Here is a 21561-nt window from a genome sequence, read left to right as displayed (position 1 = left end):
TTACATTTTAAAATATTTTAGAAAAAAATAATCATAAGTAATAATATTTAATAATAAAAGTAATAAAATATTTTTAAATAAAGAAATCTTATCAAATAAATGCAGCCTTGGTGAACATGAGACTTTCACATTTACACAAACCACGTTTTGCTTATAATTTTATTGTATTTTCTGAGGTGCACTTAAGTTAGTATGATTTTTATATCAACAATTGTCTTAATTTAAAAATAAGTACATTTTCTCCCGATTTAAACCCTCTGATTTAAATGCTCTGTTTTAAGGGGCGTGTCGGCTGTGAAACTTAATGTAAAAGCCCACTGCTAAAAAATGTGCATAAGAAATAAAAGTATTACATGTGGAACGCTTTCGAAAAACTTTCACTTTTTGTGGACTCCTGAGATGAAAAACAGTGAAAAGCGTTGACTATAGCATTATATTTAGATCTACTCCCGTCGCATGAAAGGTGCAGTGAAAAGCATTGTAGCCGATGACAGACATGTCTGTTAAGCACATGAATGCAGTGATTTAATCTTTACAACATTTCTCAATGTTAAGTGTTCTATCTATCTATCTATCTATCTATCTATCTATCTATCTATCTATCTATCTATCTATCTATCTATCTATCTATCTATCTATCTATCTATACACACACTCACCTAAATGATTATTAGGAACACCATACTAATACTGTGTTTGACCCCCTTTCGCCTTCGTCTTAATTCTACGTGGCATTGATTCAACAAGGTGCTGAAAGCATTCTTTAGAAATGTTGGCCCGTATTGAAAGGATAGCATCTTGCAGTTGATGGTGATTTGTGGGATGCACATCCAGGGCACAAAGCTCCTGTTCCACCACATCCCAAAGATGCTCTATTGGGTTGAGATCTGGTGACTGTGGGGGCCATTTTAGTACAGTGGCATTTAAACAATGCCCAATTGGCACTAAGTGTGCCAAGAAAACATCCCCCACACCATTACACCACCACCACCACCAGCCTGCACAGTGGTAACAAGGCATGGTGGATCCCTGTTCTCATTATGTTTATGCCAAATTCTGACTCTACCATCTGAATGTCTCAACAGAAATAGACTCATCAGGTCAGGCAACGTTTTTCCAGTCTTCAACTGTCCAATTTTGGTGAGCTTCTGCAAATTGTAGCCTCTTTTTCCTATTTGTAGTGGAGATGAGTGGTACCCGGTGGGGTCTTCTGCTGTTGTAGCCCATCAGCCTCAAGGTTGGGCGTGTTGTGACTTCACAAATGCTTTGCTGCATACCTCGGTTGTAACGAGTGGTTATTTCAGTCAAAGTTGCTCTTCTATCAGCTTGAATCAGTCAGCCCATTCTCCTCTGACCTCTAGCATCAACAAGGCATTTTCGCCCACAGGACTGCCGCATACTGGATGTTTTCCCTTTTCACACCATTCTTTGTAAACCCTAGAAATGGTTGTACGTAAAAATCCCAGTAACTGAGCAGATTGTGAAATACTCAGACTGGCCCATCTGGCACCAACAACCATGCCATGCTCAAAATTGCTTAAATCACCTTTCTTTCCCATTCTTACATTCAGTTTGGATTTCAGGAGATTGTCTTGACCAGGACCACACCCCTAAATGCATTGAAGCAACTGCCATGTGATTGGTTGATTGGCAGGTGTTCCTAATATCCTTGTATATTATTATAATGATTTTTAATGATTATTTCCAGTTATGATATTACCAGATCAATAGAACCACTGATTGTTGTTTCTTCATATACGTTTTCTAAAATTTGTATTTGGTCTCCGAGTGGTGACTGAGGGTCTGTCCTAGGGATGTGTTATGCATCTCTAAACACTTGATTTCAGAACATGCTGTCGCGTGTTTGAATTCTGGAGGCATCACACACTCCTAACCTGACAGGAGTTGAGTAACCATGTTCACTCACTCATTGCTTCCAGAGATTAAATATGGATTTGTCTTTCATTTTATATTATATTTTTTATTCATTTTATATTTCCTTTTACTAAAACACTAAATAACCCAGATGAATATTGTCTTGTACTATTGTTTGTACCACTCAATGAGAGAAAGCACGTTATCAGTATGTTTTGGGAAACTTTCTGGTCAGAGCTAGAGCTTAATCAGCTCCAACCTTGGAGAAACTGTGTATCTGTGTATGTGCGCAGTATTATGTGTTACAGATCAGTGTTGAAGGTGTACAACCGGCATCCTAAGGAGAGTAACAGTATGTTGTTCAACAAATGATCTATGGACACGTGCATCTGATTAACTGACAATATGTGAAAACAATCAGAATCATTCAACTTGCAGTAGACATGGCTAGACCTTGAAAACAGTATAACTGTTAGGAAATTGTATGTACGAAATCTGGTAGAGAAGGAAGGGAGCGCAGCGTACAAACTCCTTGTGAGACTTGAAGCAGGCTTCTGCTGATGAAACTGCAAAATATTCTTCAGTACATTTCTCTTTAATTATTTGCACTCCTGACTCTTAGTCTTCACAACTGGTCTTGGGTCCTAAACTGTTATCCCCCAACACCCTGATCACAGATCAGGTGTTAAAATTAATTGTTACTAAAATGTTGTGGCATTACTGTCAAGTCCATATCTTACAATAAAAGCCTGTTTGCATAAGTTAAAATTGCGATTGATTCCAAATAATCCACAGTGAAATGTACCGAACCAAATAATCCTTGGAGAAATTAACATTTGAAAATAAATAACCATATTTCTAGAATTAGGTTCCTTTGGAAAATAATGTTTTTTTAGTCCAGTGATTCTGTAGCTCTCTTCTTTTCACCCCACACCAAAGTCAAAGATGCAATGACGTAGAAGTAGGTGTTGATTTGATTCTGCGGAGGCGGTCTGTCATCACACTATTGCTTGGTTTTAATAAAATCCATTTTTAGACTGACGAAGAAGTTTTGAGTACTGAAACTTGCAGGATATTTTATTACTACAATGACCTCTTAGACAAGTTCTCTCTCTCAATTCCTGACCCCTTTAAAAGGGATACTCCACCGCTCCACTGTTATTCCCTTAAAGCTACACTGTGTAACTTTTTTAGTTTATTCTTAGCTAAAAACACTTAGTTCTTTCAAAAATATGTGCTCATTAATGTATATTTACTTCTTTCAAGTAATAAAGTATTCTCGTAAGTTTATAATATGCCATAGAAAATACATACAGGTGAGGGGTTCGAATGCTGGTCGCCAAGTTGCCCCTCCATCTTGAAAGTACATTAGCCAAAGAGGGACATACCCATAAATTCAAGCTTCACCTTTCTCGTTGTAACACTCGATGGCACCGTGTTGAATGTGAAGAGGGGGATTGCCATGTTAATCTTGGACTAAATCGGCCACTATAGGAGTTAAAACGAAATCAGAATTGAGAGGAACAGAAACTATTATTCCCTGGATGGTCATATGCCTTTTCACTGCTAGATGAGGGAAAATATCACACAGTGTAGCTTTAACTAAAACGAGTTGATACATACCTCTCTCTTTTCAGTGCGTGCACAATCTCCCTCACATCTCCCCCTCCCCCCTATTGACAGAAATGAGAGAGGGAGGGGGAGATTTGAGGGAGGATTTTTTAGGCGTGACTTTTTACTGCGAGTCGAAGTACTCTCAGAAGTGCTATTCCGCCATACATTATAGTTCCATTTTAACCCGCTAAGAAAAGAGTCACGTTTTAGTTTGTGTCACCATACTAGGTCGTTCAGCTATTTGTGTAACTGTATTTAAATAGGGAAAATGTGGAGGTGTTTGGTCGCTTCTAACTTGATCTCAGTTTGGTACCTAATGAATGAACTGGGCTTAGTGGGCTAAGCTAAATGCTATCAGAATGTCACCGCGCGTCAGAGAGATTAAGTGCACGCACGACGAGACGAGAGGGGTATGTATCAACTTGTCTTCGTTAAGGGAATAACACTGTTTAATATGAAAACGCGGTGAAGTATCCCTTTAACACAAAGGAATTATTGTGAGACAATGACATTTATTTCCACATTACTAAATTTTTCTCAGGGCAGTTTTGGTGCATATGCGGCGAGGGTTTTATCTGATGCCACATGCACATTTTCCTGCATGTGTTACTCTTTGTCTCTGTCACTCAAATACAAGAGGATTTAGGCAGGAGAGCTCTTATAAGCTTAAGGAGTGTGTGAGACCAAGAGATATCGAGAGGGAGGTCACGCTGTCATTTCTTGTTAAGGTCAGGAGTCACGTGGCTCAGCTAGGCTTTCCCTCTCTTCCCCAGAAACCCTCACTCTAACACCACTGACCACAATAACTCGCTTGTGTGTTTATCTGTTAGACAATGTGAGTGGGCACATTTTAATAGTTCTGTTTGGAGAATAGTAATTGTTACCAAAACTAATTGTTAAAGTATAACGAGTAAGAAAATATTTTATTCACAAGTGCTACAGTGTTGGCTTAAGACGATAATGCAATATTTAATTATTAAATCACACCTAACAAACTTTAAAAAAACAAAGCACCAAAAATAGCAAAGGTAAAGAATTTCTGTACACAGAGATGCATTTAGCACAGACATATATGGGTCACTTTCAATCATAAATGTAAAAAGTCAGAACAAACAACCTTAGACTTTCAACCTAAACAAGATCAACTCAGGTAAAATGTCATTGTTGTGGAAAATAAGCCTTTTTTTTTTAGACCTGGCTGCTTTAAACAGAATCGATTCTGGCTTGATGGGTCAATTACTGAGCCAAAGTGTTCTACATAAACCAATCAAAATGACTTAATATAATTAAACAGTGGACACAAATACTTCAAGATACAACCAGAAACATGTTTGTGAGAATCTGGCACTGTTAGATAAGAGATATTGAATAACGACTCTATGCGGCTATGGCACGCACGCACGCACACACAGAAAGACCTGCAGTGCATTATTCATCGCGCAGCTTCAATGTTCAAAATCTGATTCTGTTGCTATGGCAACATCTCCAAGGCACCAAGGGGGCAGCGCCAGGGAGAGACGGGGGAAAAAACACTGACATGAGGGTGACAGAAAAGAGAACGTAATAAAGAAGATGAAAATATTTTCTCTTATATGTTATAATATTTTTTTCTTTTCTGAAGTGAGTCTCTTTAGCCCAGAACAAAACCAGACAGAGACAGACACAGTCTTATTTTTTTTTCAGTAAACATCAGCATCAAAAACTTAAATGCATCCATGAAGCAATACTGCACAAGATAAGACTTGTTTTCACAAATATAAAGAAAATTGAAGCAAAAACCTAACTTAAATTGTCAAACACAACATATATGGTGCACATATATCAAATATATGTGCATTTGTCCATGCTGTGAAAGTCAGGATTTCTTTTTAAAAATACATTATTGGAATTTAAATTTATGGGCACAATTACATGACAATGCACTAAAAATGGATACGTTTTTCCTTTGCGTTTTTCGTGTACAGATGACAACTGCAAAAAAACAACTAAAACGCTGTATTATACATGTGAGGCCAGTAGTTGGCTGTCATTTTGTAAAGAAACACTACGCACTTATATACTGAACACGTATTGTGCATGTGCATTCATGTTTCATAGTTTAAACACAGACTATAAATGGTACAGTTTTAAAAACCTTTCACTTTGAAACTCGTTTCACGTTTACACTGCAAGGCAGTCTCAATTCCGATTTATTGCTCTGATTTTTTTTGTATAGCGGTTCACACTGTTGTTTTAAAAGTGGCCAATATCAGATTCCAATCTTGAACAGATCATGGTCCTGAACTTAACCGCATACTCAAAAGACTGATAGAGACATCACGCAGAACACCACACTGTCATATGGAAGTAAACACAAAAGACATTAAAGTAATCGATTAAGCACTTATTTATAGTTAGATCTGCTGCCAAAGCCAGCAAATGTATGTAGATATAAAACAAAAAGAGCAGAGTTTTTAAACATTTATGATACGAGCCTCATGTTTTGTTTGTATTTAGTTGTCACTGTAATACTGAGGGGTTCTGACACATCACTGTCCTTCCACTGCCTAACTTTTACAACTGTCTTGACATGTCACGTTTGTAAAATCTTTGAAGTGACTCCAATGAGCGCAGAATTGTGATCTAGAGTGACGTGAAAGTTGAATAAAATCCGATATGACGGTTCAGACTGAAGTCGCATTACAAAACACCTGACCTGAATCAGACTTAGTACCACATATGGAAATGGCACGAATCGGAATTGAAAAAAATCAGATCTCCATACGTTTCACACTGTCATGGAAAAAACAGATCTGAGTCACATGGGAGCACATTGGAAAATAAAAGAAAGGATTTGGCAGATATGTATCTGTATTCTGAATGTAGGCTAAATCAATGGCCAAACCGCATAAAGCCCCTAAATCTGATTCATAGCGAAAAACCAAACAAAAATATTTCTCTGACCTGAATCGATTCAAATTCAAATTAAAGATTTCAATAACAGTTCTTTTGGGGAAGCTTAATAAAAAGGGATCAGTCAAAATGACTTTTGTAGTGATCAACATTCAGATAACACTGACTGTTGTTAAAGCCTAACTTGTACTGACCCCTACTGAAAGTATTCCTTTAATGGAAGTGAATGTCATGAAAATCCTTTGCTTACAGTATTTTGAACCATTCTGAATAAACATTAATTGAGCTACTAAAGCTAAAAAACACAAAACTTTAGTGAGATTAAGTTTTTAGGAGTGCGCCACAGTGTTTTAGGTCACCCCATGAGCATGTGCTGTGCACTATTTGATGTGCTTAATGATGCATGAGGCACAATGTGTTTCATCTGAGCCATCATATCAGCATGACATCTCTCATCTCTGCCACGGACCTATCACTCAGTCTGATCCGCAACTCTCTCTCTTTTCTACGTTAAGCTTTATCTGCATCTCGCTCAATCAATCAGACGTCATTGTCCTTTTCTCTGGTTCTTCTGCATCCATCTCTCTCTAAGGAAAATAATCTCTTCTTTGTTTGTCAATCACAGCATGAACGGAAGAGCATGAAGTCAGATATAGGACAGACGTATGCTAATGAGGGAGAGGAGGAGGGAGGGAAGGCAGAAGGGGTGGAACAGAGGGGAGGAGATCGTCTGATGACCCTTGTGGGGGATAAATGGGAGGAGAGCCCAGAAAATAATCAGAACAGAAGACAAAGGGAGGAACCCAAAAGCAATTAAAACAATAATGAGTAACAGTTCATAAAAACAAAACTGTCAAAATCATATGCAAAATGATGGCTTGTTATTTACACAAATTAGAGTTTGATTTAAACTATTATGGTTTTTTGAATATTCCCTTTCATGCCGTGTGTAATTCAGCAAAGTTGTAAAGCCAAAAGTGCATGATAAAGTTATTGTCTAAAAAAGAAAGAATCAAATTAAACCCCCTAAATAAGTCGTTTTTTTATTAAAATCCCGCTGCGCTACGGTTCTACGTCCCTAAAAAAAGATATTTGCATAATGGCCACCTATGTCGTACGTTGTCCAGATGCAAACAACTTGACCAGCGCTCATGTGTCATTTTACTGAAAAGTGCTTCTCAAACGCAGGAATCTCTTGAAAAATCATTTGAAAGAAAGTTAATTTGGACCAGCTTGCTCCTCAGAATCACAACCTGTAAGTATGATTAATTATTGATGTATATATTTTCTACCAGGTGTTCAAAATATGTGGTTTTGTGTTTTATATTTTGTGGATCTAAAGATACGGGTTGAATAACTAGTCCTTCCAGTGTTTCATCACTGGGTTCGCACTCGGATTGATATGGTAAAAATCGATGTCTTTACCGTGTTGCAATCACTGAGCTTTAGGAAGCGTCCCCAGTTGAAGATTATTGTAATGGCCATTTTGTTTCCGATATGGGCTATACACGGAAGACCAATCACAAAAGACTGGGTCGTCTGACCAATCACAGCAGAATAAGCTCTCGGAAAGGAGGGATTTAGAGAAACTGATTCATCCATCAAGTCATTTGAGAATCGTCGAAAAATGTGGTGATGTGCAGTGTATATTACTATGAGAAAATTAAAGTGTTTTTTGACCTTTGATGCATGTAAACATGTTGTAGGAGACAAAATTAGGAAACTTTAAAATAGCATAATAGGTTTTTTTTGCATACTTTATGATTACTTGCAAAGGCATTAAAATAATCATTATTGATGTACGGAGTTTGTAGACTTGAACACAAGCAGAATCTGCATGGACTGCATGGACTGCATGGACTTTTTTTCACCCGCTTAATTTCACCCAACAACTGTAAATGTCACCTTAGTCGCCGCACCTTTATCTTTACATAAATGAAAGAAACCTAAAAGCCAAGGTCTTCTCAACAGGTCACGACTGGCAGTTATTTACAGATATTCTTTTACTGACCAAATGTGAACAACTACAGCGAAGTCTCCCACTTAAAACTACAAAACCCATCCACTCTATGTCTACATAAAGACCACAGAATATAGCAGCTGGTATTTTTAAACGGGGTCATTGCAGGGCAATTTAGCCAACATAAATTTAACCCCTACTAATGCAGACACTTGATTAAACTACTTAACCTGTGTTCAGGGGTCAGTGTGCAATGGCTGCCAGCCTGATCTGACCTCTCAACTCTAATTATTAATATCAGAGCTCTTTATATATAGACAGAGACGTTTTAACTAAAGACCACAACAAGATAAAGTGCACATAGACATATCAATATTTACTGAATTGAACCAATTTAAAAGGGAGAAGAAACTAAGTATCATGTCAATCTAAAGAAATGATTTAAATCAAGTGTAATTGATTTATCAGAACTGGCAATAAAAGCAGGGGGAAGTTTGTTTTCCTAACTATCAGAATCAGGTGACAGCATGTGGGTTGTGAAAAATGTCCCAACAATTTCCCAACTATCCTAAGCAAGAACGGGTTAACACAGCCGAGGATGCTGTCAGTCGTACAATGAGATGCAGACATGGATTATCACTAAAAATATACAGACGAGATACCATCCATTCCTCACTGCGCAGAGAGAAACACACACCTACCATTTCATATGAATCATGGCCAGCGGCGCTCATCAGCGTGGGTTAGGCGTTTAATAAGCTGCCATATGCGTTACATGAATAATGTGTCATACAGCTATTACTTGAGAGCTCTTCTGTTCTTATTTATTGGCTTTTGTTGACGCTTTTCCTGCTCTTCTATAACAACAACAAAAAACTTTTTATTATAGCTTCGTGCAATCTTTTTTTATCAACACTTCAAAAAACCCAGAGACTACAACATGCATAAGCAATGCTTTTATCCCCCCCCAAAAATGCTTTTTGTATGCTTTTTGATGCAGAGATTCAGAACCCCTTTAAAAGATGCATAATAGCGCCCCTATTGTATAATAGTGAAAAACTGTGTCAATGGCGGGGAAGTGTTGTCTCATAAATAATGGAAAATTCCATCAAAGACGGGGAAAGAGTCAAATAAATGTCCTCATTTCATTACAAACTCAAATTACTTCCTTCTGTGGAACAGTAATTTTCATTTTGGGTGAACTAACCCTTTGAGAGTGTGTACACATAGCATAAAAAATATGGATGACGTCCATATTTTTTACGGCCTAAGGTAATTGAAGACTCCAGAGGTCCAAATATGGAGCTGACATCTTGCACAGATTTGGGACCGAGTCTGTGCAGTAGTGCTCTCGGGACTGGAGTCTGCGCGCTAGACACCCTATTTTATAGCATCAAATAACTAACTAAAACACTTGAAAGGTGGGACGATCGTGGCGTGGAGGATTTCAGTTTCTGAGAGGAGTGCTACAGGCCTGGGGTCTCAATTATAAAGCATGCGTACGCACAAAACGGTGCTGGAAATGTACGTACGCCAGTCCCCAAGCAAAGGTTGGGATCTATAAAAAAATAAAACTTAATGGCGCGCACATTCTCCCTTCAAGCAAATTAAGCAAACTTCCATCCGTGCATACGCACATTCTGGAGACAAAGGGAATTGCCGACACAGATGGTGAAGTCATGAACTGAAGCAATGAAAATCCAAACGTAATTCAAAATGTAGTAAAAAATTAAAATAAAAATAATAAACAGCGCTTCCTTACAGTCATATTGTCCACAACGGGAGCGCAGGAGGAGATGGCGCGACTACATGTGATACAGAATAGCATGAAATACCCTTTTATTAGAGAATTGCAGAACACAGTGTAAAAACTAAATATTTTCCTTCAGGTACATATACAGGTCCTTCTCAAAAAATTAGCATATTGTGATAAAGTTCATTATTTTCCATAATGTAATGATACAAATTTAACTTTCATATATTTTAGATTCATTGCACACCAACTGAAATATTTCAGGTCTTTTATTGTATTAAAACTGATGATTTTGGCATACAGCTCATGAAAACCTGAAAAAAATCTTTAAAAAATTGCATATCATGAAAAGGTTCTTTAAACGAGCTATTAACCTAATCATCTGAATCAACTAATTAACTCTAAACACTTGCAAAAGACTCCTGAGGCTTTTAAATACTCCCAGCCTGGTTCATTACTCAAAACCGCAATCATGGGTAAGACTGCCGACCTGACTGCTGTCCAGAAGGCCATCATTGACACCCTCAAGCGAGAGGGTAAGACACAGACAGAAATTTCTGAACGAATAGGCTGTTCCCAGAGTGCTGTATCAAGGCACCTCAGTGGGAAGTCTGTGGGAAGGAAAAAGTGTGGCAAAAAACGCTGCACAACGAGAAGAGGTGACCGGACCCTGAGGAAGATTGTGGAGAAGGACCGATTTCAGACCTTGGGGGACCTGCGGAAGCAGTGGACTGAGTCTGGAGTAGAAACATCCAGAGCCACCGTGCACAGGCGTGTGCAGGAAATGGGCTACAGGTGCCGAATTCCCCAGGTCAAGACACTTTGGGCTACAGAGAAGCAGCACTGGACTGTTGCTCAGTGGTCCAAAGTACTTTTTTCGGATGAAAGCAAATTTTGCATGTCATTCGGAAATCAAGGTGCCAGAGTCTGGAGGAAGACTGGGGAGAAGGAAATGCCAAAATGCCTGAAGTCCAGTGACAAGTACCCACAGTCAGTGATGGTCTGGGGTGCCATGTCAGCTGCTGGTGTTGGTCCACTGTGTTTTATCAAGGGCAGGGTCAATGCAGCTCGCTATCAGGAGATTTTGGAGCACTGTGGGATATTGTGAAGAGAAAGTTGAGAGACGCAAGACCCAACACTCTGGATGAGCTTAAGGCCGCTATCGAAGCATCCTGGGCCTCCATAACACCTCAGCAGTGCCACAGGCTGATCGCCTCCATGCCACGCCGCATTGAAGCAGTCATTTCTGCAAAAGGATTCCCGACCAAGTATTGAGTGCATAACTGAACATAATTATTTGAAGGTTGACTTTTTTTGTATAAAAACACTTTTCTTTTATTGGTTGGATGAAATATGCAAATTTTTTTAGATGGTTTTCATGAGCTGTATGCCAAAATCATCAGTATTAAAACAATAAAAGACCTGATTGTGTTCTCTTTGCCTCCACCTTGAATGAATGAGAATCTTTATTTCACATATTTTGCATACTGTAAGCACACGTAAATAAAACTTTTTAAAAAAACAATATTGCTATTTATTTAGCCTAATAAAACACAAATGTAATATGTATACCTTCAGCTAGGACCATTTTTTCTTTAATTCTGCAACTGTCCGTTCTGTCCCACTGACACAATTGACAACAGAAGCAATACTTTGCCACTCGTCCTGCTTCTTTTTATTAGTGACCCCACTGCTGTGGCCACCAAATAACAGTTTTCTGAGCCACCACCTCCCCTAAGAGCTTTAATCTCAGTGTCTGAGAAACTAATCAATGCAACAGACATACATGGTTTCACTTTCTTGGATTAATTAATTGGCAGGTCGCATTCCAGTTTTTCAGGTATGTATGGGATTTCACTCATTTACATGCCAGATGTGATCAGCATTCATGAGGTGATTTGCATTGACTATTTATGGTTAAAAATGGGCGTGTACAGAGCGGGATATGAAGCTGGTTCACGTTCGCACATCTGCGGGTGATCTGTGATTTATAAAGGGAATATTACAGGTTGTTGTGTTAATGTGCAGGGGTTAATGTGCTCATTGTTTATGTGTAGACAATGGTATTTTTTTAGCCTGACGTCGTCATACTCAAATCAAGTCAGAATATGAGTCTGATACTGCTCCATTGGGCTGTGATGACCTCAATTGGATAGACCTACAACCAATCAGAGCAAAAGAGCGACGCTAGCATCCAGGCTAGGTATTTCTACCAGTTGAGATCTCACAAAGAGCTTATAAAATGTGTAAAAGTGTCAAAATAGCACCAGGAATTTCTCAATTACACACAAACGAAGATTAGCTGCAATGAGATGCATTTCAAACCTGAACTGTAATGGGCAAAGTAGCTCCTATGACGGGAAAGAACAGGTATGCTTGAGCACTATGTGTGATGAGTATTAGGTGATGAGTGTTTTGTGTTGAAGTGTATATGCATGCAACTCACAGACCTGCACACAAGAGTGGCGATGATCACACACCAAGCGGTGCAGCAGCAGTCCGCATTGGGAGAGTCCTGGTTCTTCCTGCGACGGCAGCACAGCCAAAAGGAGTAGAAAAGGAGGAAGAGTAGGTCCAGTGCCAAACACACCAATGCTGCTGCACCTAGCAACAATACAGACTGCAGAGAGAGAGAGAGAGGAGAGAGAGAGAGAGAGAGAGAGAGAGAGAGGAGAGAGAGAGAGAGAGAGAGAGAGAGAGAGAGAGAGAGAGAGAGAGAGAGAGAGAGAGAGAGAGAGAGAGAGAGAGAGAGCAGAGAGAGAGAGAGAAGTTAGACCTTATTGTTTTAGTGAAGCAGTAAATGTACCAAGAATAATAAATACAAATATACCATTGAAAGGCTGGGTCTTTCAATCAAATTCTTTTGTTATTGTACAGTATCATGTTTTATTGGAATCTGGAGTAACATATTTTACACTATTAGTTTTCTTTGTGTGTGAAATGCTTTTCTAGATAGAAAAAAAGAACAAAAAGCATTTTCAGAAGGAGTCCTGACTTTTTTCCCCCAGATCTACATCCACAAAAACTGAAGTGCACCAGAAATGTCATGAATTATCGAGAATTTGTTTTTTTAATCCTATGGCTACTGTGTACCATGGAGATCTCCATATGCAGCAAATGTAGGTCAGGCTGAACACAGGAGACTTCTTTTGGTCTCAGAGCTGTGAAGTAAGAACTCAGAAGCTCTGCTGTATACAAGTTTGCGTCTGCTTTTTGGGCAGCACAAAGGCTCAAACGTCTTTGATTGACCTTTGCAAAGCTTATACCAAGAAGAACCTGAGAGATCTTGGCCATGAGGTGACACGTTGAACATCCATGGTCAGCATAGGAGACCTGTACTCAGAGCACCAAATTAAAGGGTTACTTCACCAAAAATTAAAATTGTTACTAATTACTTACCCATATGTTGTTCGGATCATGAGTCGATACATTGATTCATAACCGTTCTAAGGTTTGTTTTGTATTTGGCCCATCACTATACAAGTCGTTATTTAGTTATTTGCACAAAAAACTACTTTGTAACCGACGTCTTTAGTGCCTTTTATGGGTTTTGAGAGAGGAAATTACATTGGTCATGAAGGCCTTTCTGAGCATAGACCGTAAAGTCTGAGCCATTGCATTTCAACAAAGATATCTTCATTTGTGTTCCAAAGATGAACGGAGGTCTTATGGGTGTCAAATGACATTAGGGTAAGTAATTGTTGACAGAATTTTCATTTTTGGGTGAACTAACCCTTTAACCACTCTGTTAGAAGATACACACATTTGTATGGTCCATTAAAGCAGACAAAAACATGAAAATGATGAATAGGCCATGTGGCTTTGCATGGTTAACCGACGTACTGCGTTATCCACTTAGGATATAGGTTGAATTCAGGTTGACTGGGACACATTTTCCAAGTCATCTCAATCACCCTGCATTTACCCTACTCACTTTTTTGACAATAATGGATGCATGTTAAGTTATTTTCAGAGAAACGGTAAATCTATACCACTATACAAGCTGCACATTGAGCCATGACTATATCTAAAATGTATACAAGTATCACTTAAGAAGATACTAAAATGGGTTCCTTAAGAAGATACTATATATATATATATATATATATATATATATATATATAATATATATATATATATATATATATATATATATATATATATATATATATATATATATATATATACACACACATACACACACACGTAATGTATATGTACAAATAATTTAATGTATACACACCCACACAATTTTCAAGTCAAAAAGGTTGATAACCTCTGTTCTAAAAACCTTACTGAAAGACAGTTCAGGGAATAAAAAGGAAATGCAGCACCTTCCAACAGTTAATCATCACAGGCTCAGGTTTTCTAAATAGACCAAGATCACAAATTTGACCTCAAATGCCCAGTGTGACCTACAGATACACGTTCAGCCCAGTGCAGATGCTCAATCCCGGCAGGATCACCAGTGTCACTGAAACAGTGCTGACACAATGTTGTCTTTTTCACCCGTAAAGTTAAATTTAAATACTCTATTGTTAGTTTAATGGATCAAAGCTGGTGTCATGAGATTTTACCATATTAATATTCGTTCCTGTCTGGTCATCTATGAGATTGAGGGACCTGTGAGCGAGATGTCAGCTTCTGTCTGATGATGTGTCAAAGCTCATTTGGGTCAGTCACCACCAACAGCAAGAGATTAGAGAGGATTAATTATCAGCTCTCTCCCTCACACACACATTAACACGTTCCTAATCTAAACGAGGATATATCATAGTCTTTTATTGTTTTTATATAAAGCTTATTATAATTACTATAACCAAACACTAACTCAAACCAAGTTTATGAAGCAGAGATATCCTGGACAAGCGATGAAGTTTAGGCAACAGATTTAAATTTGATCACAAACGGAGACTAACCAGCAATCAAGACCAAAGAGAGGAGACTATACAAAAAAAATCCAGGAGAAGAACAGTGGGGGAGGGAGTCTAAAACTCTCAAATGTAATTATCTCATTACCAGCCCTCAGAGACACACAGGGAGGGAGAGATTAAACTTTAGTTTGTATTGGACGACTCGGTAGTAATAAAGAGCAGGATGGCAGGAAGTTGCCATTATCTAATTACAAGAACGCCTTAAAACCAAACCCAAAAACTTTATGAATGTGCTGTGCAGGTTGGAATTCAACATGTTTTTAAAGTCAAATGTGTTCTATAATCATTATGAAGCACCAGAATTAGTAAATATAAACAGATAGGTAATATAAAAAGCACAACAACACTACTATCATTGAATACAGTACTGTCAGAAATGTGCATTTGTTCCTTTAGCTTATTATTTCTTACCTATTAGACTAATAAACAGTTCCCCAAAATGTCTATACCTCAAGTCTGGACCAATTTAAAATAGTTTTTGATTTACAAAATAAGAGCACATTTTTTGTAGCCTAGAAATCCAGACGCACTTTAGCGGCAGCAAATCTAATCTGCCACGAATATCGTCTAGCATCTCTCATTACAGTTCTGAGCTGTAAAAACCAAACTCTGGTCTGGCCAATCACATCTTGTATAGAGTCAGTGGGCGGGGCTTAACATAATGACGGCCGAGTTGCGCTTGCGTGCTTTTAGTAAACACAGAAACTGGCGAACGACGGTCTTTCGATTCAGCTTTGATCACGACTGGAAGACTTGGAGTTAAGCTTTTCTCTGAGAAAAGAGCAAAGAACGGCACTGAAGTCATTCTTAAAAAGGGAAGATGTGTTCTGAGTTTTGCCGACTGGACACGGTGAAAGTTTAATCTTTCTACTACCTCTCCTTCACCTTCGTTGCTCTGGTTGGTTGTAGCGCTATCCTATTGAATCCACGCCGTGCAGAAGGAGTTTAAAAGACAACCGTTTATCCCGCCCCTCAGATTGAGCCCTGTCAATGGGGAGTTTCCAGACCAAACATCTTGATGTGGGTCTGGCTTCTCAGGCTAGATAAGTATAAGTAGTTTGAAGTAATTTCTTACCTCAAAATTAAGAGATTAATATTTACACTTTTGCATTTTATAACCTGGATTTGGGAAATAACAGTAAGATCCAAAAGATGGTTTTAGCAAAACATAGCGCAGGTTCCACAGAACATTGTTTGCTTACTAGCTGTATAAGATGGTGTGCTACACTAATATATTACGTCACACATATTGTCTTATACTATAAATCTATTATATTATAAAATTTACAGTTTATTGATGGTCTCTGTGTGTTGTACACTTTTTCTTTTTAAGATTTAATTTCATTGTAAGGTGAGCTTAAAAGGTGGACTACTATGAAAATCACAGCTTTAGTGTGACATTAATAAGAAAAAGTATAATTTTATAGATATTTTCTATAATAGCTGTTCATATTCAAATACGTATGAACTTAATACATGACCTAGATTATTTATTATGCAAAATTGTCCTTTTACATTTATAAATGTAATATTTACTAATTTAAAAAGGTTTGCTGTTCCAATGAAACCGTATGCTCCCTTTAAGCTCATCCACATTGAACGTCTATGTAAATACTTTATAAACAGACTTTTAATATTAACTGATGGTTGTCATTTCAAGTTCATCTATTTAAACGTATTAATGATGCACATCTTAATTTAAATGCTTTTATCAATTAAAATAAAATATTATTGTGTGAGACATTCATATTTTATTTCAACATAACTTATTGTACTCAAACCAATACCCTGTGTACGAAAACGTCTCAATGTAGATTTTGGTGAGCTTAAAGGGCAATTTTAATGTAAAACAACACCATATTACCTCAATCTAAGCGAAGAGAATAATGGTTAAGCTAAAACCATAATCATTTAAGCACAATGACATTTACCTCTCAGCTCAGTGTTTGTGTCATTAGTATGTGTGTTTCTGTGTGTACAGCGCAGTGTTCTGGTGTAAATCGTTTCATCTGCACTACTCATGACTTCCTGCCAGCTGGGCCCCTTTCCTGCCCAATATGCTTTTAATTATTCCAGCATTCCCTGCTGAGAAAAAAACCCTAGTGCTTTTTCCACGTCAAACGAGAACAGCAACACAGCTGTAGGAGCCGTCTTCAGCAAAAAGAAATCTCAAACGATTGCAAATTTAGAAAGTCATAAATTCCTCTCATTTTGGACACAGAACAGACAAAAGTCATGCAGAGATTTTTATTACAGTAACTTTAAGAAAAGAGAAGCCTGATACCAACCAAAACATATGTGCAGTCAGCATCTGCTAATCCTATTTGCCATATACAGGAAGTAGACCGCTAGCCCAAGGTGAACAAAGGAAGTATTTTTAGGACACAAATACTGACAATATACAGGAAAAACTTACATCTTTAGCTTAGCTACTATCTCCAACTCTACAGAATAACATTGTTTATCTTCTAGCATTAATAGATCTACATCATTTCAGAGATTTTGGACACTGTGTTCCACTTTGCTTGCGATACGATACTATATACTTTATTATCCCCTTAGGGAAATTTTTCTTGGGTGTATGCTGCATTTTCAAGTCTCAAAATAAACAAATAAATAAATAATCAATTTTAGACACACACTCGAAAACTTTCCTAAGCACTTGCACTCTGGGAAATCCCGCCGCCATTTTGAAGTCCATTCCACTTCATGAAGTAGATGAGTGAAGTTTATATGGATAGGCCCTCAACCCCTCAATTTTGACTTAATTGTAGTCTCCTTCATATGAACACTTCAGGCAGCTCCATATTCCACAATGCAACACGATTGTAACGTCACCACAGATCACATTTTTATAAAAGATAAAATAAAAACGCAACGGCCAATATGGTGAATAAGCACCGGTTTCTAAATAAAGGAGCTGATTAGTAAAGTCATTACAGCAATGCAGCTTCAGTTTTTTTTGGACTGTTTAGAAACAACATTTATGAGATAGCTGTTGTCCGATTTCATTGGTGATTTTAAATATGAAATTTAATCACAAACAGTATTGGAGAATTTGATGTTTCCCCATTCAAAGAGATAGGAACTGCGCTTGCATGCCCGAGAGGTGTTTTAAAGATGGCCGCCGAGTGAAATGACTTGTCTTAAAGGAACTTTATGTGAGTTGTTTGTGGTAGGGTAAATTAAATAAAGTATAATACAACTAGGGCTGTCCTCAACTAAGGATTTAGACAATCGAATCAGAATTGTCGAATCTGTCTATGGTCGACTGATGGTCGAATCATCTGTGTGTGTGAATGGGTTGGGAGCATAGATATCCATAATAAAGGCTAGATGTCTTACGGCGGAGTCACCATCGGCATCACCGGCGGCCATCTTGTCACAGGCAGGCTTTCTGTTGGGCTCTGTGGAACCTGACGTAAGATGAGTGATCTGTACGAGAATAAATACTCTTATCTCGCTGAAATCTTGACGGATTTACAAATGGTTTGGTTTCTTACAAACGTTATTAACATGGCTACAAATCTGGATGCTTTAACACTCTGAAATTGCAGCTTTTCGTCCTGGTTAACGACTTAATCGTACAGCTTGTGTATCACAGCTAACTTACGTGAGGCTGAGACCACAATCGAGCTGTTCAATTATATAGGTTTCACTGATACCAATAACGATTTTATGACAACCAATCTTTTGTCTAGTTAAAATAAACTTAGTTTGCATGTTTTTTTTTGTTTTATTTAAAAAAAAATATTTTATTATAATAGCGATATTTATTTATATATATATATATATATATATATATATATATATATATATATATATAAGCTAGCTCTGGAAAAAAATTCAGAGCTGTGTGTGTGTGTGTGTGTGTGTGTGTGTGTGTGTGTGTGTGTGTGTGTGTGTGTGTGTGTGTGTGTGTGTGTGTGTGTGTGTGTGTGTGTGTGTGTGTGTGTGTGATATAATTAATACATTTCTCATGTTGCCATTCGGTACAGTTTTAGCAGCCTATATATTGATTTAACATAAATTCCTGTTTTTATTACACCTATCTGTTCTGTTCAATGTTACTTTCATATTGAAGTTCATGGTTATAATTATCCATAAGTATGTAGTGTCATAACTGCATCTCTGACGTTTATAACAAATGAAACAGTTTGAAAATCGGTTGAAAATTGAGCAAGTTATGGCTATTTAAAAGTACATGCACCATTAAAACACACTGTTACGAGTGAGCGAGCTGCCTGTGACAAGATGGCCGCCAGTTGCGGACGGCGAGCTCCATTGGCCAACAGCGCGCACAAGACATCTAGCCTTTATTATGGATATCTATGGTTGGGAGGGGCACGACACTGTCAGCAGATGGGTAAAACTATTTTTATTTTCCTTTACACACTGCACACAGCAACAACTTTTAATAAAGCGACCAATACTGCCTGCCAACTGATAGACGAACTGACAATGGCTTTCTTATTTAGGTTTAAATAGCCTAAAAGGTAATGTGGTGGATAAACATTAAGAAACCGTTTTCTCATAACATGTTAAAGCCGCGATCGAAATACAGAACATCCCACAAATATATAAAAGAGCATTTTGATAAATAAACCTAAAAAAAATACCTGCCTAGAGAGGAAAAGAACACTTTGAGTGCGTTTACATGCACGTTCTGAAGTCGATTGTTCCTAAAGTGGTCGAAGATGTACACGAAGCTCAGTCCCGTGCGCCTCAGGATCTCACTCACACCGCCACCTGACACGCACATTATATACACGCGAGCTCAATTTTAAATTTACTGACAGATGAGCTGCACGAAAGCGCTCTGTGGTGCAGCAGAATTTTAAACAACTTCCCGAGTGGCCGCGGACAGGCGCTGTATGCTGCCATCGGTGTGTGTACACTCATTGAACGTGTTCTAATTTTAAAGGCGCGCCCTTTAAAGGGGTTACACACTGATGCTCAGCTCAGCGCCGCGACACGTCTTTAAAATATTGAGCACCCCCATATTGCCAAAATGGTATGATCCTCGTTTCATAACACCCGCGAAGATTCGACCGTGAGATCGGTGGTCGAATCAGGCTCCGCATATCGATGCATCGAATCTTCGACTATTCGGGGTCACCCCTAAATACAACATACACAAAGAATGCTTTATTAAAAAAATTCGTAAGGGGGAGAAAATAGGAAATAAATCAAATCCATATGGGATTCCAGGTGATCAAAGGCTTCAATTCAAGTGCTCTGCTAGCAGTGGCCACTCGTGCAAAAAGAGGGCAGTTAATGAGGGAAGGGCAAAAAAACTAACTGGTACACAGCCATGGTTTAAATGAAACAATTGCAAACAGATTCACAGATTAAGTCATTTAAAGTGATAGTTCACCAAAAAATGCCTTCATCATTTAAATCGCACCCATGTCCTTCCAAACATTTATTACATAAAAACTTTGAACCTAGCAACAATGTGGTCAAAATGATGGTTCCAAAAACTAAATGAATTAATGAAAAATAACAGTTCTTGGAAATTATCTTCACAGAAGTTTAATTGTCACAATTTGAGTGACCTGAAAGTGAATACATTTTTGCTTTTGGGTGAATAATCCCTTTTACAGAATTCCCAGAAGTCCCTGTGTGGTTATGCTATTGTGAAACGGTCCGAAATATTACTTTAAGGCTAGTGTTTACATGATTCATGTTCTCAATTAAGTTACAAGTGAGTTCAAGTGAGCTACAGGCACTTTGTGAATAGATTTGACCAAATCATTAAAAAAAAGAACTAATTTAAAAGAATGATTCATTAGCAAATCAGACAATCACTGTTATTTTCCGATAAAAATACATAAGAACATTGTGGTTGTGGATACGGTCCATGTGGCATTAAAGTACAGAGAAAAGAGGAGGACAAAGTGCTGACATGTTTTGGCAGCTACTGGTGGGCCAGATCCAGACAAACTATTGTGCTGAGTGCCCTGAGATCCAAGCGAACCCTCCGCCGCACAGATGGTTTCAATCCAAAAGTGCAAATATATGTCTTCTTCTCAGTGCCAGGATGTAAGCACAGTTTTAAAGGTGGTTGAAGGGGTCCTTAGGGGCTGAATAATGCCAAAATGGCACAGGATAGGCCTATGTGTGTGCCCGAGTTCATATGGGTGCATGTGTGCCATCTTTGTCTCATTTTAAAGGAAGTTTAGTCTGTTGAGAATTGTTTAGAAAGGTGACATGCTATATTCGACCTAAAACTAATAGCATTAAAAAACATATATTGTATAATTGTTTTATATTCAGCAAGGTCACATTAAAATGATAAAAATGACAATAACAGTAAAGACATTTGCAATGTTACAAAACCAATTTAAAAGTTTTCAAATAAATGCTGTTCTTTTGAACTTTCTATTCACCAAAGAATCCTGAATTTTTTTATCATGGTTTTCACAAAAAAGGAGCACAACTGTTTTCAACAGCTATGATTATAATAAATGTTTGTTGAGCACATTTTTTTTTTTTTTTGTGATTTCTGAAGGATTATGGGACATTGAATA

General features: G+C 37.9%; 1 protein-coding gene across 2 annotated transcripts in view; it reads right to left on the bottom strand.

Annotated features, from left to right (window-relative positions):
* Nucleotides 1-21561, bottom strand: part of ttyh3b (tweety family member 3b) — a 51045-nt gene that overhangs the window by 22928 nt on the left and 6556 nt on the right. For both annotated transcript variants that reach the window (XM_067442030.1, XM_067442029.1), the window contains exon 3: nucleotides 12545-12714. In XM_067442030.1, the coding sequence (XP_067298131.1) occupies nucleotides 12545-12714 (170 nt within the window). The remainder of the gene's footprint in view (nucleotides 1-12544; nucleotides 12715-21561) is intronic.

Source organism: Pseudorasbora parva, chromosome 4 (genome assembly GCF_024679245.1).
Source record: "Pseudorasbora parva isolate DD20220531a chromosome 4, ASM2467924v1, whole genome shotgun sequence".
In the NCBI taxonomy this organism is placed as follows: domain Eukaryota; kingdom Metazoa; phylum Chordata; class Actinopteri; order Cypriniformes; family Gobionidae; genus Pseudorasbora; species Pseudorasbora parva.
This window is presented reverse-complemented; position numbering and strand designations above follow the sequence as displayed.